The sequence below is a fragment of the Lycorma delicatula genome, chromosome 5 (assembly GCF_047948215.1).
Source record: "Lycorma delicatula isolate Av1 chromosome 5, ASM4794821v1, whole genome shotgun sequence".
Lineage (NCBI taxonomy): Eukaryota > Metazoa > Arthropoda > Insecta > Hemiptera > Fulgoridae > Lycorma > Lycorma delicatula.
The window spans coordinates 62,828,951-62,849,887 of record NC_134459.1 but is presented as its reverse complement, the minus strand read 5'-3'; the positions used below and the strand labels follow the sequence as shown (position 1 = coordinate 62,849,887).

General features: G+C 29.9%; 1 protein-coding gene across 4 annotated transcripts in view; it reads left to right on the top strand.

The window, feature by feature from the left end:
- The first annotated feature begins 2,976 nt into the window (after positions 1-2,976).
- nsl1 (non-specific lethal 1) overlaps positions 2,977-20,937 on the top strand; it is a 112,999-nt gene continuing 95,038 nt past the window's right edge. Inside the window, exon 1 of one of the 4 annotated variants that reach the window (XM_075366269.1) lies at positions 2,977-5,493. In XM_075366269.1, the coding sequence (XP_075222384.1) occupies positions 4,043-5,493 (1,451 nt within the window). In that variant the 5' untranslated portion in view covers positions 2,977-4,042. The remainder of the gene's footprint in view (positions 5,494-20,937) is intronic. The other 3 variants (XM_075366268.1, XM_075366267.1, XM_075366266.1) reach the window with 3 other exon arrangements.

Here is a 20,937-nt window from a genome sequence, read left to right as displayed (position 1 = left end):
AAATTTTTCTCTTTATGGATTTTCATAATTATTTATTTATTCTTTTAATGATAATAGGCTCCTGCTAAATTAGTTACTTGATCTATTTATTTTGATTGGGATGAAATGAATTTTGTACTATGTGAATAACACCAATCCTGACTGAGCTTTAAACCCCCTCGGGGCATCTCTGCGGGGCCTGAACTGAAAGCTGTGGTGCGTAATCAGTTTGTGGGCGAGAAGATGTCCTCCGTTAAAGCCACTACTGGCTAGTGGAACAGAGGGGGTGGTGTAGCGACCGGACACGCTACGAGGTGGGATCTTCTCCCCTCAAGGGGGGGGGGGGGAATCGAGATGAGCTTTAACCGGTTAAGCCAGAACGTAGGGGACGGTATAGCGACCAGACATGCTACAAGGCAGGTGTTCTCCCTTGGGAGGTAATTGAGATGGGCTTTAAACTGGGGTGGTTTGGCAACCAGTCATGTCACAAGGTGGGTGTTCTTCTCCCTTGATGGTGGGGGGGGGAGAAATTGAGATGGGCTTTAAATATTTACTAAGGGAACTAGGTATAAATTCCGTTGTTGTGAATAACATTTTCTTGTAATATGTTTTATATTACTGAAATTGCCTCGAAAATACTGAGACATTTACTCACAAATAGCTTACTTAAAATGTTGAACTAGGCACTCGGTTAGCTAGTTTAGAAGGCAACGAAGTAGGGCAGTCAAGATGTCCGAAAGAAGCTTACAGCGAAGGCAAAGGCTGAGTTAAAATTCACTTATATAAATGTGTACCGAGGCATTTACCTCAACGGCATCCAAACAAGGCCTGGCTAATTACTGTGAGATGTAATCAGTTAGAGGGTCAAAAGACGACCTCCATTAAAGCCCATCAGGTGAGGTCTGGTGACCGGAATCATCACAAGGCTTCTTCTACGGGGGTTGGGATGGTCTTTAAACAACAATATCTTCATAACTGTGATTTCTAAATTTTAAATATAATGCAGAAGTCAGTATTTAAGTACTAGTAAAAAATGATAATTCATGCGGAAAGAATTAATTATCCCTAAATAAAGTTATGTATTAATTGTATTGATTTTTTTTATGTATTAATATTTCTTGTTATCAGGAAAAAGCATTAAAATATTTTAAGTTTTGGTTTTTTTTAATTTAAGTATTTTAACATTTGTTATTTGAGGAGTTCTAGGCAGCAATTAAAATATTATTAACTTTAAGTCAGGTTTTTTAAGTGCATCTTAAGTTTAAGTAAATATTTATTATTTCTTAATCAAGGTTGAAAATACTTTGTGTGCGTATTTTGCACTTTCTTGATAGTCTTGTTGACTTGTATGATTTCAAATTACAACAGAATATTTAATGCCAAGGTGAAAGGGCCTAAAATCTATTCTATCAAGTAATTTAACTTTGAAAAAGAAATTAGAATTATTCATAAAAAATATAAGTTTTGTTTAGTATACTTAGTTGACAAAAACTAAATTTTGAAATTAATTCTTTTTGGCTAATATATTAACAATTGAGATCAATAAAATTGATTGAAGATTTATTATCATTTAATTTTATTTTTCTTTATTTTGCTATTATTTTTTATGTAGTAGTAGTAGTTATTTAGAATTTCCATTACTAGTAATCTTGTTTGAGACCAATAAATAAATATTTACATGGTATGATTATATTTTACACAGGTCACATTGGGAATTAGGTGTGTTACTTCACTGATAAAAAAAGGATTATTTTCCCCACACTTTTCCTGTAAAAATCGAGAGAATTGGGTATAAACCTTGAACAAAGTTAATAATAAAAACTACGAGGTTTTATGTATTAATATATAAAAACAATAAATCAATAAGATCAGTAAAAAAATAAAGTACATTAAATAAATAATTTGGATGGTGTTAATTAAAATTACTTAGTTTTAATTTTTATTTTTGACTTAAATGTAGATGTTTTTTTATTTAGTATATTAAGTTCATAAACAGATATTTATAAATTAATTTAGAATTCAACCTATTTTGAATGGTTATACTATTACATCTATAATTAATTGTATTATGTTCTTATAATTTTAATGCATTAATAAAAGTAAATTACTGAATGTTAGGTTATGAGAATAGAACCAAGTATTAAAAAAAGAAAGCAACACTTATTTTTACTAAGAAATAAAAGAATATAATTTACTCACACATTTACGCAATTACTGAATTTATCATTATATATTGTGAAATTTATTTTTAATATTATGTATTACTTTAAAAACAAAACTGAAACTTATTAAACCTTTGAATAGGTTAGTTTTCACCAAAATAAATTTTAATAGTAATTTGTTGAAGGAGTTACTAAAACAAGTATTCGTGATAATTTTACAGTTCTGTTTGGTTTCTGTTCCCAAATAAAAAAATGTTTTCTTACAGATAGGTGTCCTCACAAGTTTATTATAAATAGGTTAATGTCTTACAGAAAAAAATAACATTTGATGTTTGAAGTACTATTATTCTATTATTTGAAGTACTATTTAGCGTACCTATTATTATTTTAATTTCTGTTTGTTCATTCTTACTATAACAGAATGTTGTACGAAATGTTTAAGAACATGAAACGATAATCGTTTTCCATTTAGCATAAGATACTAATTTAACGATTCCAACTTGTCGCCATACTTAACGCATGCGTATCGTACCCGCGCGAAGACTGTGAATCCTCAATGCTGTTCCATCTAATGTGCATCTACCCTCTTAATTATTTCACAAAATCTGGCTTTTTATTAAAAATAAGTAACTTTTTATTATAATTTTCACATAATACGATTTTGTTATAGATTTTTAGTAGTATTTTAATAGAAAATCACTTAAATGTGTTATTTACACAGAAAAATTAGTTGTTTTATTAATGCAGAAAGCGGGCGTACAAGTGTGTTCCTTGTTTCTTCTACGCAGACGCCTTTCGTGGCCCGTGCATTGATGTCATATTTGTAGAGAGCTCAAACCAGCGTCTGTTTTATTATGTTAGGTTAAAACTATTTTTCGCGGTAATGTGAAATTGAGAATATTTAATAATATACTGCTACTAAACTATGATACTCCTTTTATATTATTTTAATCTGTTATTGAATTATAGTTTGAATTATTTACAAATAATAATTCATTCACTCATTTGATGTAGTTTCCAAAATCGTAGTTGGGCTGTTCCTTGCCGTTGTGATCGTTGTTCAGTTAGCAAGCAGTGGTGTGGTTCTTTGAACATTTATATACTCCGCCATTGTTATAGTAGTTATAAAGACCCTTAATTTTTCACTTAAGTTAACTGTGTTAAGTAAGAGTAAAACGTTAACATTGTTTTCGTTTATTGATTGTGTGCGTGAAACTAATTAAAACCGTAATAGTGGAAGTTTTCTTTCCGAGTGGTGCAATGGTATCTTTGCATCATTCGTACTTTGTAAGTGTCTGTGTATTTCTTCATCACGTGGGTGAGACTTATTATTTTAAACTTTGGTTCGTTTAGTACTAGTTTAATGTGTTTTTATGAGTTTTTTGTTGGATACTTCTTCGAAGTTTCGCATAATGCTAGAGAATAGTGAACTATTTTTGTACAAGATCGTTACAAAAGAAACGTGCATTTATTGCCATTTGGTTTCAATGAGCGCGCACCCTTCGTTGTCAAAACTCGGGTGTAACAAGTTGTAGCACAGTAAGACGTTCTAGGTGGTATGTGTTGCAGTCAGAGACTGTTTATATGTTTACTGGTTTTATTTTAAACGGTTTTCGAAGGTAGGCTAACAAAACCCGGTTGTTTTGTTTAACGGGCCGATATCTGATGCGACTATCGACGAAATTTTACCGGAAAATATTCTCCTGTGCGTAGAAAATCGAATGCACTTTTATCAATAAAACTTAATCTGTTCTCAATACTCCTTGACTGTTATCTGCTTTTAGATAATATATGTTACTAAGTTTAATGGATATCTTGGCTTTAATTATTCACTTTTAAGCGTTAAATATATAATTTGAAGTTTTGAGTATATAATGGCATTATTTTGTCCCTATGAATGAATGGGACCAAGATTTGCCTCCTTGAGGCACCCAAATGTTGTCATGGCACCAGCTTTGACAGATGCCAGACAGACTCAGAAGTTGCGGTTAACTCCGACGACAATACCTCCAGAAACTACTGTTTCTACTTTTAAATTATCAAATGGAAAACATTTTAACAAAGTTATTCAATGTAAAAAAGTGTTACTTCAAACACAGAATACAATTTGTAATTTACCTGTAAAACATTTTGCAAGTACGAGTGTGAAAACTTCAGATAACAAAGTTTATTTGCGTATATCGCCTACTAAATCCATTAATGCAGACATAAGTAATGGTTCCTTAAAGCCAAAGATTAGCAAAGAATCTCAGGTTATAGATAATAAAATTGAAGAAGCCTCGGACTATTTATTGGCAAATTCGGGTAGTGGTCTTATAATGAACAATAGTGGTACACCTATGGGGGACTTGGACGGAAACATGGGTTTAACCAAGTCTGAAACAGAATCGTTGAATTATTTGAAAGAGAAAGGGTGTTGCTCCACTGATGTGGATCAGTTGTTTAAAAATTTTCAGAATGTTGATGAAATATTACAAGTTATTAAGAGTATGGAATCAAACGGTGCCGATGGTGAAAATGAGATGGTACCCATGGACCCCGGACCAAGTTCTGAAACAGAAGGCATGAACAGTATATTTCCTATATCTGATGGTAGTGAATTACCAAGTGGTCTCGCAAATTTTGATAGAGAGTTGTTTACAGATGTAGATGTAATGAACATGTGTGTTGATGAAAATTTAGGAGAAAACAACTTGATGATAAACAAAGAGACATTTATTAAAGATAAAGTAGAGGAGATTGAGAAGAAACAGTATTACACTGAAAGAAAACTACAAAGGTTGCTGAGACGTCTTCACAAGATGCAGGCAAGAACTATTGGTAAACATGCCTGTGAAGAAGTGACTGGGTTCCTAGAACATTTAAATCAAACTGTTAATGTAACAGATAGTGCAAGTTCCAACAGTGCTAGTGTAAAACATCCTCATGCTTCAGTTGGGTGTGACGGAAATTGTGAAAAGGATTGCAAAAGGAAGGCTGTGAACAATATTAGTGTGCTTATCAGGCGGCTGGAACAAGCCTCTCAACAGCAGGCTTTAGCTGCTCATAGGCATACAAAATCTTGTAGATATTTTGGTTCAGGTTCTAGGGATTATTCTAATCTAATTGGTAGTGCAAACGGTTTGAAAAATTTTCCACTTGCTGGAGCAATAGTTCCAAAGTTAAGTGAAAATGTTAGAAGTGAAGTGGAAGATGTGATGGGACAACTACATACTCAGTTGAAGGTTGTGGAAAATGGGGTTGATTCTGATGTTACTGCTAGCAGTTCGGGTGGTGAAAGTTGTGATGAAATGCAATCTTCCAGCAGCAATATTCATCTGCAAACACAACAGCCACAGCAGCATCTCTCAATGTAAGTAGTTTGCCTTGTGTAGTTTACAACAGAATCTTGTTTTTACAACTAAATTCTAATATTTATATTATTATCAAAATTGTTTACTTTGGCTTGAATCCATATGTAAATAAACTTTAGGTACTTTATTTAAAGGTATGATTGTCATTAATTTTTAATAAAATGTTAATGGCCTTTTTGTTATTAGTTCATCCACTTGTTCTAAAAGAGTGAATATGATTGATTCTGTTCACTGCTTTCATTTTTTTTAAACATATTTTTTTCCTCAATTACCGTATGTTTTTAGTAAAATAAATTTTAAAAATATGCTTCTCCTAATTAGATTTGTATTATTAATTGAAATTAAGCTATTATATTTTACTGCTAATTAAAAGTGAATGCTTATCTGTGATACTGTAATTTTAAAGAGGGACAGTGATAACAAAAAGTGTCATTAAAGGTTGCCAAAACTTTTAGATGTGATTTACTTTACAAAATTTAAAAAAAATGTTATGATGAGTCACTACATAAGCTATACTATATGGTGAAAATGAACATTAATTGACTTACAAAATCCACTGCAGTTTAAATATGATTTTACTTTTTAAAAACATACTATTCTATAGGTTTAAATTGAGATATGTGGATCTATCGCTTTGAATTACAGATTTGTCTGATGAAGTGTAAACAAAATATTTTGATGAAATGCATTCTTTTTGTTATTAATTAGATTTAATTGCATTTGGTTAAATAATTTGTCATATTCACCAAAATTGGTTGTATAAAACCTACATTAACATACATTTATTAGAATATAAAAAAATAAAAACTTATTTTCACTTATTTATTATAACATAAGGAGATAAATACTTTAAACTTAGATGACCGAATATATATTTTTTAAAATAAAATAAACAAGTGTAAGCCTTCTTGGTTAATAACATTGCATTTATGTTTGGGAGTTTAGAACCAATAATTAAAAATACTTTGTCATGCTTTTTCCTTAAAAATCTCTATCTTATTTACTGCTGCTTTCAGACTAAAAAAACTATTCTTTTCACCATTGTAAGCAGAATGAAAAACAATTTCTGCTATTAATCAGTGTTCTTTGATGGTTGGGTTTCAATTAACCACACATGTCAGGAATAGTCGACCTAGACTGTTCAAGATTACACTTCATTTACATTCATACATATCATCCTCTGAAGTAATACCCTACAGTGGTTCTGGAGGCTAATCAGAAAAAGAAAAAGAATTGTTTTTATGGATTTTTTTGTCAGAGAAAAATGACACTAATTATGTTTCTTGTGTGTTACTAAAATTAAATTATGATGTGTGTCAATTAAATTAAATTTAATTATAATATTTTTTTGTAGTGATTAGTTATAAAATTATATTAACTTGAACTCTGTTCATTCGTCAAACTATTATTTATTTATTTATTTTTTGGTGTTTAAAGATACATTATAATTAGCACTTTAAATTATGTGTGCATCCATAGTTTCTGATTATTACAAATACGTTAAGTTAAAAATAACACTTTTGGTTATGATTAATTTATTTTTCTTAACAGTTATTTCTATGTTTACTTTGGCATTCCCCCCAGGCAAAAAGTTTTTTTTCAATAATGTTCTCAAGTTATTCTTTCTTCTGAAAAAATACTGAACTCTGTTGTTAATATTAAATATTATTGTTTGCAATGTGCAGTAGAAAGAAGTGCATATATGCAATTTTATATATATATTTTTTTTTTAAATTTAAAATGATAATATTTACCTTGCTATTGTGACAAATTAAACTTTTCTACACATCTGTTTTAACAGCTGATATTCATAGTAAAATTTTGTATATATTTCATTCATAAAATGTTTAGTTTCAAAGATTCAGTTGATCATAAAATTATGCAGTTGAGCTGAATTTTATTTTTTTTGTCAATGATGTTGCCCACTTGATATTCATAATTTAAAATATCCAGTTTATTATCTGTATCCAAGTATTTATATCATGTTGAAATTTTAGTCTGTTTCCAGGCCGTATATTATTTAGTTTTTATTTATTGTATTCCCTCATCATTGTTTATAGGTGGTAGATTTAAGTGCCACTTTTCAGTCTGGTGATCATTTTATAATCTGGTAATTTTTACGCAGAACTTGTGTATATTTATATTCTATACCAATGTGTTTCGGTAGAGATTCTTTTTTACAAATTTATTTTTGTTTAATTCTGTTAATGATAATTAATAGTAAGAAAACACTGATCTTATGAAAATATTATGTAAATTTTGTCTGGTGGAAAATTAGTCACAATATTTTGTGTAAATCTCCCTTAAATGATTTACTAAAAAAAAATTGTGTTTATGATGAATTATACCACAGGATTTGTTGCTTTGAATGGTTAATAAATAAATTTTATGGTTTACAGGAAAATATTTCTCTACAATATTTCTCAACTTATATTGTAATCAATAATTATTTATTGATAAGCAGGACAAAATTTGATAAGTTTATAGTCAAAGTGATTCTTAAAAATAATTAGAGCTGGGTTTTTGAATTTCTTTCTAAGCATCTGCATTGACTAATTATTTATTTAGTGGCAATATTCTGATTGTTTTGCAATTGTGGTTTTGTAAAATTATAATGGCCTTTTAATACTTAATGTTTCTTGATTTTATATGTCTGGTTTTGCACAAAAAATTTGAAGTAGCATGTAGAGTTTGTAGTATTTTCGGTAATGTATCTGAAATATTAATTATGTACATTTTAAAAAAAAACTGTTGGTATTTTAATTTCATTATGATCTTTTATTTATTTTTTTGTTCTTGAGTTGAGGCTATAGTTGTCAATGTTAGATGAACTTATATATATATAAATATTATTAATTGGTTGTTAGTTTTTTAAGCTATGCGTGTTTTCTTTTTAATAATAGATTTTAATATTATTTTCTGTTATTTCCAATGTGGGTTCCATTATACCTTTAATGTTTTACACTCTAATGGGAATCGTTTGTTTGTTGCAGATATTATCTTAGTAGAAATCTGAAGTGGTATTTTCTGGCAATTATTATTTTTATTTTGGCTTCTTTGCCCATTGTAATTCAAATAATTTGCGATAAAAGTATGACACTGTATGGCTTTAAAATAAATATGTACTGAATATTGTAATCTCCCAGACAAATATTTGACCAAATTGCTACCATAAGATAAAAAACATTCTTATGACTAATGTACTATACCTTTTGACAGCAGCCCCTGTAGTCATTTGTAATAAATTATTTTTTATATATGTGATTGTAATTTATGTTGCAATAAAACTTTAAATTGATCTTGAAAAGTAATAAATAGAAATTGTCACAGTTGTTGAATTTTTTTTTTTTAATAAGTTATTCTACATAATGTAGCAACATTAAAAGTTTGTAAAAGTATTCTCTTTTTTTTTTTTGACAGAAAGTGTTGATTAATTTGTTACCTTAACTACTTTGTTGCTTTGCTACTTCTCATCCTATTCATATGGTATTGACAAATGTAAAGAACTTGAGGTACAAGAGGCACTATTATTAGTTGCTGGTCTGATATTTTTGTCTGGACGATAACTCATTATCCATCCAGCCATTTTGATGAACATAGTTAAGGTGTCTGTTACAGAGCTGAGTATCTCCTGCACTCTGGTGTGCTTAACATGTTCAGATGATGTTCGGTTCTATGAAAAGAGATGAACAGAAAATCACCATGCCATTCTTACTTGAATAAATCTGGTGCAGGAAGCTTGTTGATGTCGGCAACGGCTGTGCCGATTTCATTAGTGACTCATGCCCAGTCACTTCAACTTTTTTTTATGGCACTTGTAAGAAAATTACAAGTAAAGTTACATTTATAACTTAAAGCTTTAAAACATTAAGGAACTACTTGTAAAATTATGTCTATTAAGATAAAACTTCTGAAGTATTTTACAGTTTGAATAGGATTGTTTTTGAAATCTACTCACCCTTGTTGTGTGCATACAGTTTGCATTTAAAGCAGTTACACGTATTAAAAAATGTTGGAAGTAAAAAGATTTTTCAGTACAGATTAGCAATAGGATAAACTTATCCTTATATTAGATGAGAATTCTCAGGATGTTTTATGCATATATAAAACATCCTGAGATATAAAACTAGAAGGACCAGAACAGTATAGGTTATGCTTCTCTTTATTTTTTCATAAACAATTAAAGCTCATTAAATGTAGTTATTTTTTTTTTAATTATTTGTGTTGATTCCGCAATATGTTAGTAATACATTTGATAAAGGAAAACCAAACTTTTTTGGTGAATTAAATTTTATGCGATTGAATTTAATGATTCATAGTGTACTTTAGTACTGCAAAAATTATGTTATTGGTCATAGCACATGGATTTTATACTGGTTATTTTGATAAGAAATATACCAAGTAATAAATATTATAAAAAATTAATGCAATTTGATGCTTGAAAAGTATTCTGTTTTTTTCCCCTCTGAAACCAGTCAGAAAATGATAGTTTTTTTACCATTTTTTAACTGTAGTTCTGTATGTGGTAAGAAATAATGATTTTATGTGTGTATATATGGTTTTCATCATACATACATAAGAGTCATTTTATTGGCTTCTTGGGTAAGTCTATTGCATTTTGTAACAATGCTCATTACATATTCAATTTTGGTAATATGGTTTTTATTTTAACAATGCAATTAATAAGGCTTGGTTTCTGGGTCATTTCGTTTACTCAGGACTTACCGCTAATCACGGCAGTCTTGATTGTTGAGTGTAATTTTTCTTTAGTTACATGATGTAGAAACAATTTAAACACAAATTTAATAGTCTCTGATTGTGCTCATATATTATTTCTTAAAATTGAATGTGTGGATTGTTGCTTATTCTGGAATGTTCAATCAAGTGACCAAAATCCACACTTTTTCTATAAAATTTGATTTCATCTTTTGACAACATACTTAATGTTGGGCGCTGTTGAACAAAGTGTACAGTTCTTTAAACCTGTTTATTTCTGTAATATTTTCAGCATTACTCCAAAATATATGGTAAATTGTTCAACTTTGCTATCACAAATTGCTTTTGGGCTGGGTTAATATGAAAATTGATGAAACAGACTTCGCATCCTTATTGTATTGTGGTAACCAACTTGTTTTAAGATACTAATCTCTTAAAGCAAGTTGGTTACACATGTCCACATTATGGTAGACTGTTGAGAGGCTGGTTTATGTGATGAAGATTCTAGTGCACTTTAGGTTTACATAGTTACTGTACAAGAGATGAAGTCCTTCAGAATTCCTCTATAGGCTGTCCCCACCAGGTGCTATAAGAGCATGCTAGTTGACTCTTATCAGTCCTTGCATTGTCAGCATGGATGTATTAGGGTCAGACCTACACTTATAGAAATGAAAATGGGAAAGGAAGTTTCCTCTTCAAAAAGTTTCATTAAAGCTCATAAAATTTTAGACCAGATAAATTTGTTGCAATGTTTTACCTTTTCAGCATCTTAAATTGATATTTTTTGTGTTATTTTTTACTACATGTCATGCTAACAGTATTATGTTGAGATAAATTGTAAAAGTACATTTTTTTTTTTTGTCTTCAGTCATTTGACTGGTTTGATGCAGCTCTCCAAGATTCCCTATCTAGTGCTAGTCGTTTCATTTCAGTATACCCTCTACATCCTACATCCCTAACAATTTGTTTTACATGTTCCAAACGTGGCCTGCCTACACAATTTTTCCCTTCTACCTGTCCTTCCAAAATTAAAGCGACTATTCCAGGATGCCTTAGTATGTGGCCTATAAGTCTGTCTCTTCTTTTAACTATATTTTTCCAAATGCTTCTTTCTTCATCTATTTGCCGCAATACCTCCTCATTTGTCACTTTATCCACCCATCTGATTTTTAACATTCTCCTATAGCACCACATTTTAAAAGCTTCTAACCTTTTCTTCTCAGATACTCCGATTGCCCTAGTTTCACTTCCATATAAAGCGACACTCCAAACATACACTTTCAAAAATCTTTTCCTTACATTTAAATTAATTTTTGATGTAAACAACTTATATTTCTTACTGAAGGCTCGTTTAGCTTGTGCTATTTGGCATTTTATAAAATCGCTCCTGCTTCGTCCATCTTTAGTAATTCTACTTCCCAAATAACAAAATTCTTCTACCTCCGTAATCTTTTCTCCTCCTATTTTCACATTCAGTGGTCCATCTTTGTTATTTCTACTACATTTCATTACTTTTGTTTTGTTCTTGTTTATTTTCATGCGATAGTTCTTGCGTAGGACTTCATCTATGCCGTTCATTGTTTCTTCTAAATCCTTTTTATTCTCGGCTAGAATTACTATATCATCAGCAAATCGTAGCATCTTTATCTTTTCACCTTGTACTGTTACTCCGAATCTAAATTGTTCTTTAACATCATTAACTGCTAGTTCCATGTAAAGATTAAAAAGTAACGGAGACAGGGAACACCCTTGTCGGACTCCCTTTCTTATTACGACTTCTTTCTTATGTTCTTCAATTGCTATTGTTGCTGTTTGGTTCCTGTACATGTTAGCAATTGTTCTTCTATCTCTGTATTTGAACCCTATATTTTTTAAAATGCTGAACATTTTATTCCAGTCTACGTTATCGGATGCCTTTTCTAGGTCTATAAACGCCAAGTATGTCGGTTTGTTTTTCTTTAATCTTCCTTCTACTATTAATCTGAGGCCTAAAATTGCTTCCCTTGTCCCTATACTTTTCCTGAAACCAAATTGGTCTTCTCCTAACACTTCCTCCACTCTCCTCTCAATTCTTCTGTATAGAATTCTAGTTAAGATTTTTGATGCATGACTAGTTAAACTAATTTTTCTGTATTCTTCGCATTTATCTGCCCCTGCTTTCTTTGGTATCATTACTATAACACTTTTTTGGAAGTCTGACGGAAATTCCCCTTTTTCATAAATATTACACACCAGTTTGTATAATCTATCAATCGCTTCCTCACCTGCACTGCGCAGTAATTCTACAGGTATTCCGTCTATTCCAGGAGCCTTTCTGCCATTCACATCTTTTAATGCTCTCTTAAATTCAGATCTCAGTATTGTTTCTCCCATTTCATCCTCCTCAACTTCCTCTTCTTCCTCTATAAAACCATCTTTGTTTAACACATTATTAGATTTAAATTTTACTTAACTTTCCTATATGCGCCAATGTCCATTTACCAATGTTCATTTCTCTTTCCACTTCTGAACAGTTTTCTTTAATCCACTCTTCTTTCACCAGTTTGCACTTCCTGTTTATAGCATTTCTTAATTGCCGATAGTTCCTTTTACTTTCTTCATCACTAGCATGCTTATATTTTCTACGTTCATCCATCAGCTGCAATATATCGTCTGAAACCCAAGGTTTTCTACCAGTTCTCTTTATTCCGCCTGAGTTTGCTTCTGCTGATTTAAGAATTTCCTTTTTAACATTTTCCCATTCTTCTTCTACATTTTCTACCTTATCTTTTTTACTCAGACCTCTTGCGATGTCCTCCTCAAAAATGTTCTTTACCTCCTCTTCCTCAAGCTTCTCTAAATTCCACCGATTCATCTGACACCTTTTCTTCAGGTTTTTAAACCCCAATCTACATTTCATTATCACCAAATTATGGTCGCTATCAATGTCTGCTCCAGGGTAAGTTTTGCAGTCCACGAGTTGATCTCTAAATCTTTGCTTAACCATGATATAATCTATCTGATACCTTGTAGTATCGCCTGGCTTTTTCCAAGTGTATATTCTTCTATTATGATTTTTAAATTGGGTGTTGGCAATTACTAAATTATACTTCATGCAAAACTCTATAAGTCGGTTCCCTCTTTCATTCCTTTTGCCCAGCCCGTATTCACCCACTATATTTCCTTCCTTGCCTTTTTCAATGCTTGCATTCCAATCTCCAACTACTATTAAATTTTCATCCCCTTTTACGTGTTTAATTGCTTCATCAATCTCTTCGTATACACATTCTACCTCATCATCATCATGGGCGCTTGTAGGCATATAGACGTTAACAATCGTTGTCGGTTTAGGTTTTGATTTTATCCTTATTACAATGACTCTATCGCTATGCGTCTTTAAATACTCCACTCTCCTCCCTATCTTCTTGTTCATCACGAAACCTACTCCTGCCTGCCCATTATTTGACGCTGAGTTAATTACTCTAAAGTCACCCGACCAAAAGTCGCCTTCCTCTTCCCACCGAACCTCACTAATTCCTACTATATCCACGTTTACCCTATCCATTTCCCTTTTTAAATTCTCTAGCCTACCAACCTTTTTTAAGCTTCTAACATTCCACGCTCCGACTCGTAGAATGTTATTTTTTACTTTTCTGGTGACCCCTTCCTTAAAAGTCCCCCCCTCCCCGGAGATTTGAACGGGGGAATATTTTACCAAGGAAGGCGCCTCCATTATTGCTTTTGAAAAATGCAGAGAGCCACATTTTCTTGGAAAAAAAAAGAAGCTGTAGTTTTCCATTGCTTTCAACTGCGCAGTACTCAGAGGACTGAGTGATGTTGATATGGCCGTTTAAGTCATTGTGACTCACGCCCCTAACAACTACTGAAAGAGCTGCTGCCCTCTTTTAGGAATCATTCCTTAGTCTGGCTCTCAACAGATACCTCTCCGATATGGTTGCACCTTCGGTCCAGCTACTCTGTATCCCTGAGCACTCAAGCCCCCTCACCAACGGCAAGGTCTCATGATTCATAGAGAAGGAAGAGAAAAGTACATGTTAAACAAATATTCTGTTCAAATACCGATTTGAACAAAATCTCTGCTCAATTATTGTATTTTAAATATGTTTCATGATTACATGTTTGGGACTAAGGCTTCAATTTTAAGCTCCATGTATACTGGAAAGGTCTGATTAATCCCCTCTCCCTTCATCAATGACAAAAAATAAATTCATTCTGTCGTGTTTTTGTTTTTTTCACACTCCTTTTTTATGATAGCTGTTATCTCAACTTAAAAATCAATGTTATATTATTATGTTCTTTTTTATTGCTTCCTTGATTATTTTAAAGAATTCATCTGGTTCATTAATTTTATCCTTTAATTTATTCCTTTAAAAGAGTGATTATGTATTTGTATTCATTTAAGATGTTATCATTGGTATTACCATCTATGATTACTTGTTTGATTTGTTATTTAATTATTTTAAAATGTGAAAAATTATAAATTTAATATAAAGAAAATAAGTTATATGTAAAATTATCATTAGTTCATTTTCTGTATCAATAACCAAACGATATTCAGCATTTGTGGCAGAAAAGGACAACACAGTGAAATTATTATAATAATAATCTACTATTAAAATTAAAACAAAACTAATGCACCTGAATTAGCAGCTAATTTTTACATTAATGAAACTAATGGAACATAAATTTGATGAATCATAAATTTGAAATGCAACATGATAAAACGTAAAAAATTTCTATTTTGAATTATTTTTCATAAAACAAGAAAGTTAAGTTTATTACTGTTTAATAATAACTGTCAAAAAGTTTATTGATATTCTTTTTAATCAGGATTCTGAATTACAGCATTTCAATTAAAGAATTTCATTTTAAGATTGCGTGTTGTGTAAACATTTATTAAAACTGATAATATGAACCTTGCATTCATTTTTCATAAATCAACATTTATTTTAAAGAAAGATCCTCCCTCCATACTGCAGCCAGGACAGGAACGACAACTGTGTATTACCTAATTTGCTTTACAATATTCATTGAAAAATAACAATTTATAATGGTATTTTAAGTTTAACTATCTTAAGTTTATTTATTTGTTTAATTAAACTATAATAAAAGTTATTTTAAATTTGCTGTGTATGAATTTGAAAGTAGGTGAATTTGAAAAGTAGGTATTCATTTTTGCCATTTATCTATTGATTATAAAATAGATTAAAGATATTTTTCTCTTATAATAAATTTCAAAAGATTGAGTTTTAGGCTACAAACAGTTATTTATGTGAGTGAATAGCTGTTTTTGTTTCTTCCCAGTATGTGCGATGAACATAATTTGTATGGTGATTTTAATTTATTGAAGTTAAAAGTTATCGTATGTATAGATCAGTCTTTAATTCATGCTAATATAACTCATTTTTATCTTTATTATTTTATTTGTTGTAAATAGGGAATAAATTTTTAAGTATTTAAAAAAATATTTATGCACTAAAATTAAAAAAAAATAAATGAAATTGAAAAAATATAGTATTGTTTTGTGAGTGTAAATGAATACTGTATTCTCATTAATCATATATGTAGATTTTTTTTTTTATTTTGGTGTGCAATAACTATAAAAATTTTCATATTATAATATGTTTGCTAATTGTTATGGGATAAAAGCTCAGTACTAAGAAAAATATTGTTTTACATCAATATTATGCTCATATTTTATTATAAGAAGTCAGTTTAGTGTACTTACCACTAATATCTTTCGTTCTGTATGTCAACAAATGAAACTTTTTTACTCATATCTATGTCTTAACTGCACTGTGGGAACAATAAGACATGTTTTGATTAACCGCTGGTTTGTCATATCAAAACAGTTTGTTTTGTAGTATTTTAGTGAAAAATTATTTTCTTTCTTGTCTGCATATGACCTGCATGATATACGTACCACAGAAAAATTTATCATTTAGATATAAAAGTTTAAAAGTGTACTATTAACAGAGCTGTTTGAAAATATTTATTAACTAAGTTTTCTAAAATGTATATTTAATTTAATTACAGAATCAAAGAATAGTTTCCTTACTTATAAGAAGAAAAAGAATTTGGTAGGTAGTACCTACATTTTAAATAATTTTATTTTTCTAATAGAATTAAATTTTAATCTGGATGTTTTATAAATTATGTTAAAAAGAGTGAAATATTTGAGTAATAAGACAAGGAGGGATTATGTTAATCCAAGGCTCTATTTTGAGAGAGTGCATTTAGGAATAGAGATTTTATCAATCAAACCCTCTCTCTTCATATATTCTACTAGACATTACTTTGACACTTATGTGATTGTACTTTGTGTAGTTTCTATTTTCTTCATAACTTTGTTAGGAATATCCTGAATTTTTAAAAAAATACTTTAATTAAATTCCATGAAGTATTTATTGTAATTAATATAAATATAAGTTTTCTTATTTCATGATTGCTATTTTTAGATTTAATTTTGGTCATTTTCTGGAATTGTTTGGTTGATGAAGTTAATTTTGGTAAGGTTTTACACATCTTGCATGATTGTTTGTTTTTATGGTAGTTGGATAAAAGATAATTACATATTTTGGTTTTATCATCTTTAATCCTGTTAACCGCATTAAACTTTTAAAGTATAACATAATGTTTTGAACTGTTCATTAATCTTAGATTCATCTTTATCGTGATTGTTATGAAAATACCACAAATCCGTTATTACTATTTTTCTTATAAGGTTCTACAATATTTTCTTTTTTAATTTTGTTATTGACTGTCAAGATGGCTAAAGTGCCATAATATTTAGATATTATAATAAAAATTATTACATTAAATGCCTCTAGTATTCCTACCTTCTACTTCATCTGTCTACTTTCACTTTTTCTCAATTTGGTTATAATCGGTTTGAGGACAAAGAAGAGTCTTCATAAATCTTATGTTTGTTGATAGAGATTACATAATTTGTTATTTTTCATCATTCCTGTAAAGTATCTGAAATGCACAAGGTGCCAGGTCATTGTTGATTTCTTTGAAAGTAATGCTTCTCATTGTTTGTGGTAAACAAACCTAAATTTTGTAACAAAAGAAGAAATGGAAAACCGGGTTACTCACTTTATCTAATAAGCCTGTCAAGGGGGGTGTTTTTCCTTCTTGACGACTTGTCATTTTTTAGAAAATGGCAAGTCAATTTAATTTTGGCCAGTCGTCATTTCTACCAACCCGGCGTGTAGAAATAGTAGTTGTGAACTCGTCATTGCAAATCAGCTGATTTTGAAGTCTAGAGTTCCAAAGTTCAAATCCTATAAGACAATTACTTTTCTTTGAATTTGAATACTAGATCATGGATTACTTGGTGTTCTTTGGTGGTTGGGTTTCAATTAACCACGTATCTTAGGAATGGTTGACCTCAGACTGTACAAGACTACTCTTCCTTTACTTTCATACATGGATTATTCTCCGAAGTAATCCGTGTGGTGGTTCTGGAGGCCAAACAGAAAAAAGAAAGTAGTCATTTTTTAGAAAATGACAAAATGTTTGGCTTAAATAGTGTACCGTACCACATTCGTAAATGGAGAAAGGGGTTTTGTTAATATATTGTGCAAATAATGACACCAAATTAAATTTTTTTACTGAGTTCGCTACAGATTTTGATGTCCCACTGGATTTTTAAATTTCTTTGATCTGTAATTGGTTGTGTTTTCTGAGATACGTTTTGGAATGTTAAAAGTAAATTTTGTTAAAAAGAGGATTTTGTTACCATGTTATTAAGCTTTTAAGTTGTTAACATAATTAAAAATGGAAGAAGGTTTTGGATGTTGGTCACAAGTACCTAAGTTTTTCTAAAACTTGAAGGTATCGACAAGAATGTTTCATTCAGTTGGTAATTTTATTTGTACAATTACTGTTCATTAGGTTTTTCATTGCTCATGGTCAAACTGAGACTGTACAAGACTACACTTGATTTACACTATACATATCATCCTCATTCATCCTCTGAAATATTATCTGAAAGGTAATTACCAGAGGCTAAACAGGAAAAAGAAAGAAAAGGTTTTTCATTGCTTATTACAGGTCTGTGCAGATAATTTACTTTGGTGTTAAGTTTGGCTATGTTGATTTTTTTAATGAGGAGGGGTGTTGTGTTGTAAAAATTTATAAATTGTTAAAAATTTTTCTTTATAATATTGCAATTAAAATTTCTATTTGTTGTACTGATAAGTAGGTTGTCATGTATATAATTTGCATTATACAATACAATCATTTTGGATTTATTATTTATTAACTAACTTAAAACTCATTTAATGTAATTTAAGGTTTTCATTGTTTCCTGTCAATTTGGAATGTTATCTCTCCTTTAATTAAGATTAAGTTCATTCATGGTTAATAATGTGCTTTGTGAACTATAATTAATTATTTTTCCATGGTTTCTTATACCTTTACTTTTATGCTTTGTTTTATATGGATACCTGTATAGTTTTGTGCATCTGTTGGATATCAAATGCATATGACCTTCCTGCTAATTCTCAAATGTTAGTTGTTAAATCGTTTGTATGTCAACAGTCCAATTTTCTGTTGTATCTGTAATAAAGTGTAAAGTACTCGGACAATATTAATTTAATATGCGGCTTTCTCATTGCAATTATACAGTGTTAATATTTTGTTTGAACAAATGAAAGGTAGTTCATTGTTTGACACAGCAGTTTACTGTTCTAAACCATGTACTATATACACAATTAGACATTGAAAGCTGATCAACCCAACATATATAGCATTTGGGTGTGAAACATATTTGAAGTCGGCAACGGCACTTCTCTCTTCTCATGATTTATTGCGGATTGGAATTTTTTTAAAGAGCCTAAAACATATTAAAAATGTTCAAATAAGTTTACATATTGTTATAGAATATTTTCCAGTGCAAAATTCTACTGTTTTTATCACGAAATAGGGAATGTAACCGACTCAAAGATTATTTTTTAGTATGTTTTGTTATATGTAATTATGGCTTAAGTAAGATTAATCATGTTTTATTTAAGTTTTACTTAATCCCGTGTGAATATTTTTCTTTGTTACATAGCAGCGATTCTTGTTGATTCATCTAAAATTACACTTTTATTTGTATATTTTGTAAATATTATGAATTTTATTTATAAAAAAAAATAATTTAACAGCTTGCAATATTTATATGTTTGTAGGCATGTTTCTTAAACGCACACCGGCCTCATTATTTGATGTGTGATGTCATGTATGATTAACAATTTTTAAAGATACGTATGTTAAAAAGCAAAAATTGGAATTAAACCTAAAATTGAAATCTTAACAAAATTAATCTCTTTGCGGCTTAATAGGTGGTAATTAATATGAGGCGTGCACATCTTATGCACTTTTTTCCCTTATTATATTATGTTAATATGCGATTGTAATTAGTTAATATGTAACTGTTAATTGGATTTATTTATGCATGTTTGTTTCTGTGCTCAAGATAATTTAAAAAAAATAAATTTATATTTGAAACTGCTTTTTAAATTTTTGAATAAACATAGCCAATAAATATTGGGGGAAATCTTTACATTAAACTTAATGGAAAATTAGCATTAGCCGTTTTGTTATAAAATAAAAAAAAGTATTTTATACTAAAAATTTGTATTCAGGATCGTTTTTAGATGGTCTCAAGTCCGTTTTTGAATTAAAAAACTGAAAACCCAAACCAATATACGCAACTTTGGACTGGTCATAAGCCCTTTTTATATATGGAGCTTGATGACAATATTAGAAATTCTTCTCTATTCTTTATTAAAAATGTATTTTGTGTTCAGATAACAGATAGCGTTAACCTTCAGAAGTCAAACGAGGATTGAGACTAGAAAATTCGAACAGAATGAAAATTTTTCTAGTGTTTTTTTTTGGGTATCAAAAAGTAGGTTGTTTACTTTTATTATAATAAAATTGGAATTATATATAACTTTATAAAATTTAGTTCTTTTAACCTACAAACTTTATTTTCTTAGCAGTTATTTGATAAAAACTATCTACTCTAAATTTGAGATTTATATTTTGTAACTTTTTATTGATATAAAAAAATCAACTGTAGTTGATTTTATATTATTGTTAACTTAAAAACGTTATTTACCTCTTTTATTCTCGGCGTTTAATAATTATTGTTTAGCAGTTAACGTACAAAGCACTCCAGTTGTATACTGGAGTGTTTTGTTTTAATTGATTATTTATTTTGCAAGTTAATTATTAAAGATTTTTATTTTCTTTATCTGTTGTAATAACCTTGATTATGTAATAAAAAGAAAACACATATCAGTTTATTTAAGGAAAATACGGACGGTATTAATAAATATATTATATCTGTGTGTGTGTGCGCGTGCGTAGTGTGTAATTTATTGATGTTATGAATAATAAAATTAATTTGTTATAGATGATTATCATTCTATTGTATTAAATTTTGCTAATTGCTATAAAAAATAAAATAAATTTAAGTTATTAATTTTGCTGGCGACAGATTAGTTTGCGTGCTCTTGTTAAGTTTTTTTATATGTTGGATGACCTTAAGTCTTAAGTTTGTGTCTGTGGATGCGAGTACTGAATATTTGAAAAGGGAGCTTATAGCGGATTAGTTGATACATTTGTCGTCAAATCGTTTTGTAGGAATACTTTAAAACAAATTCTGTATGAAATTAGTCAGTGTGGTTATCGTAGTTGTTTATACCTTATTCCTATGTTAAATGTTTTCT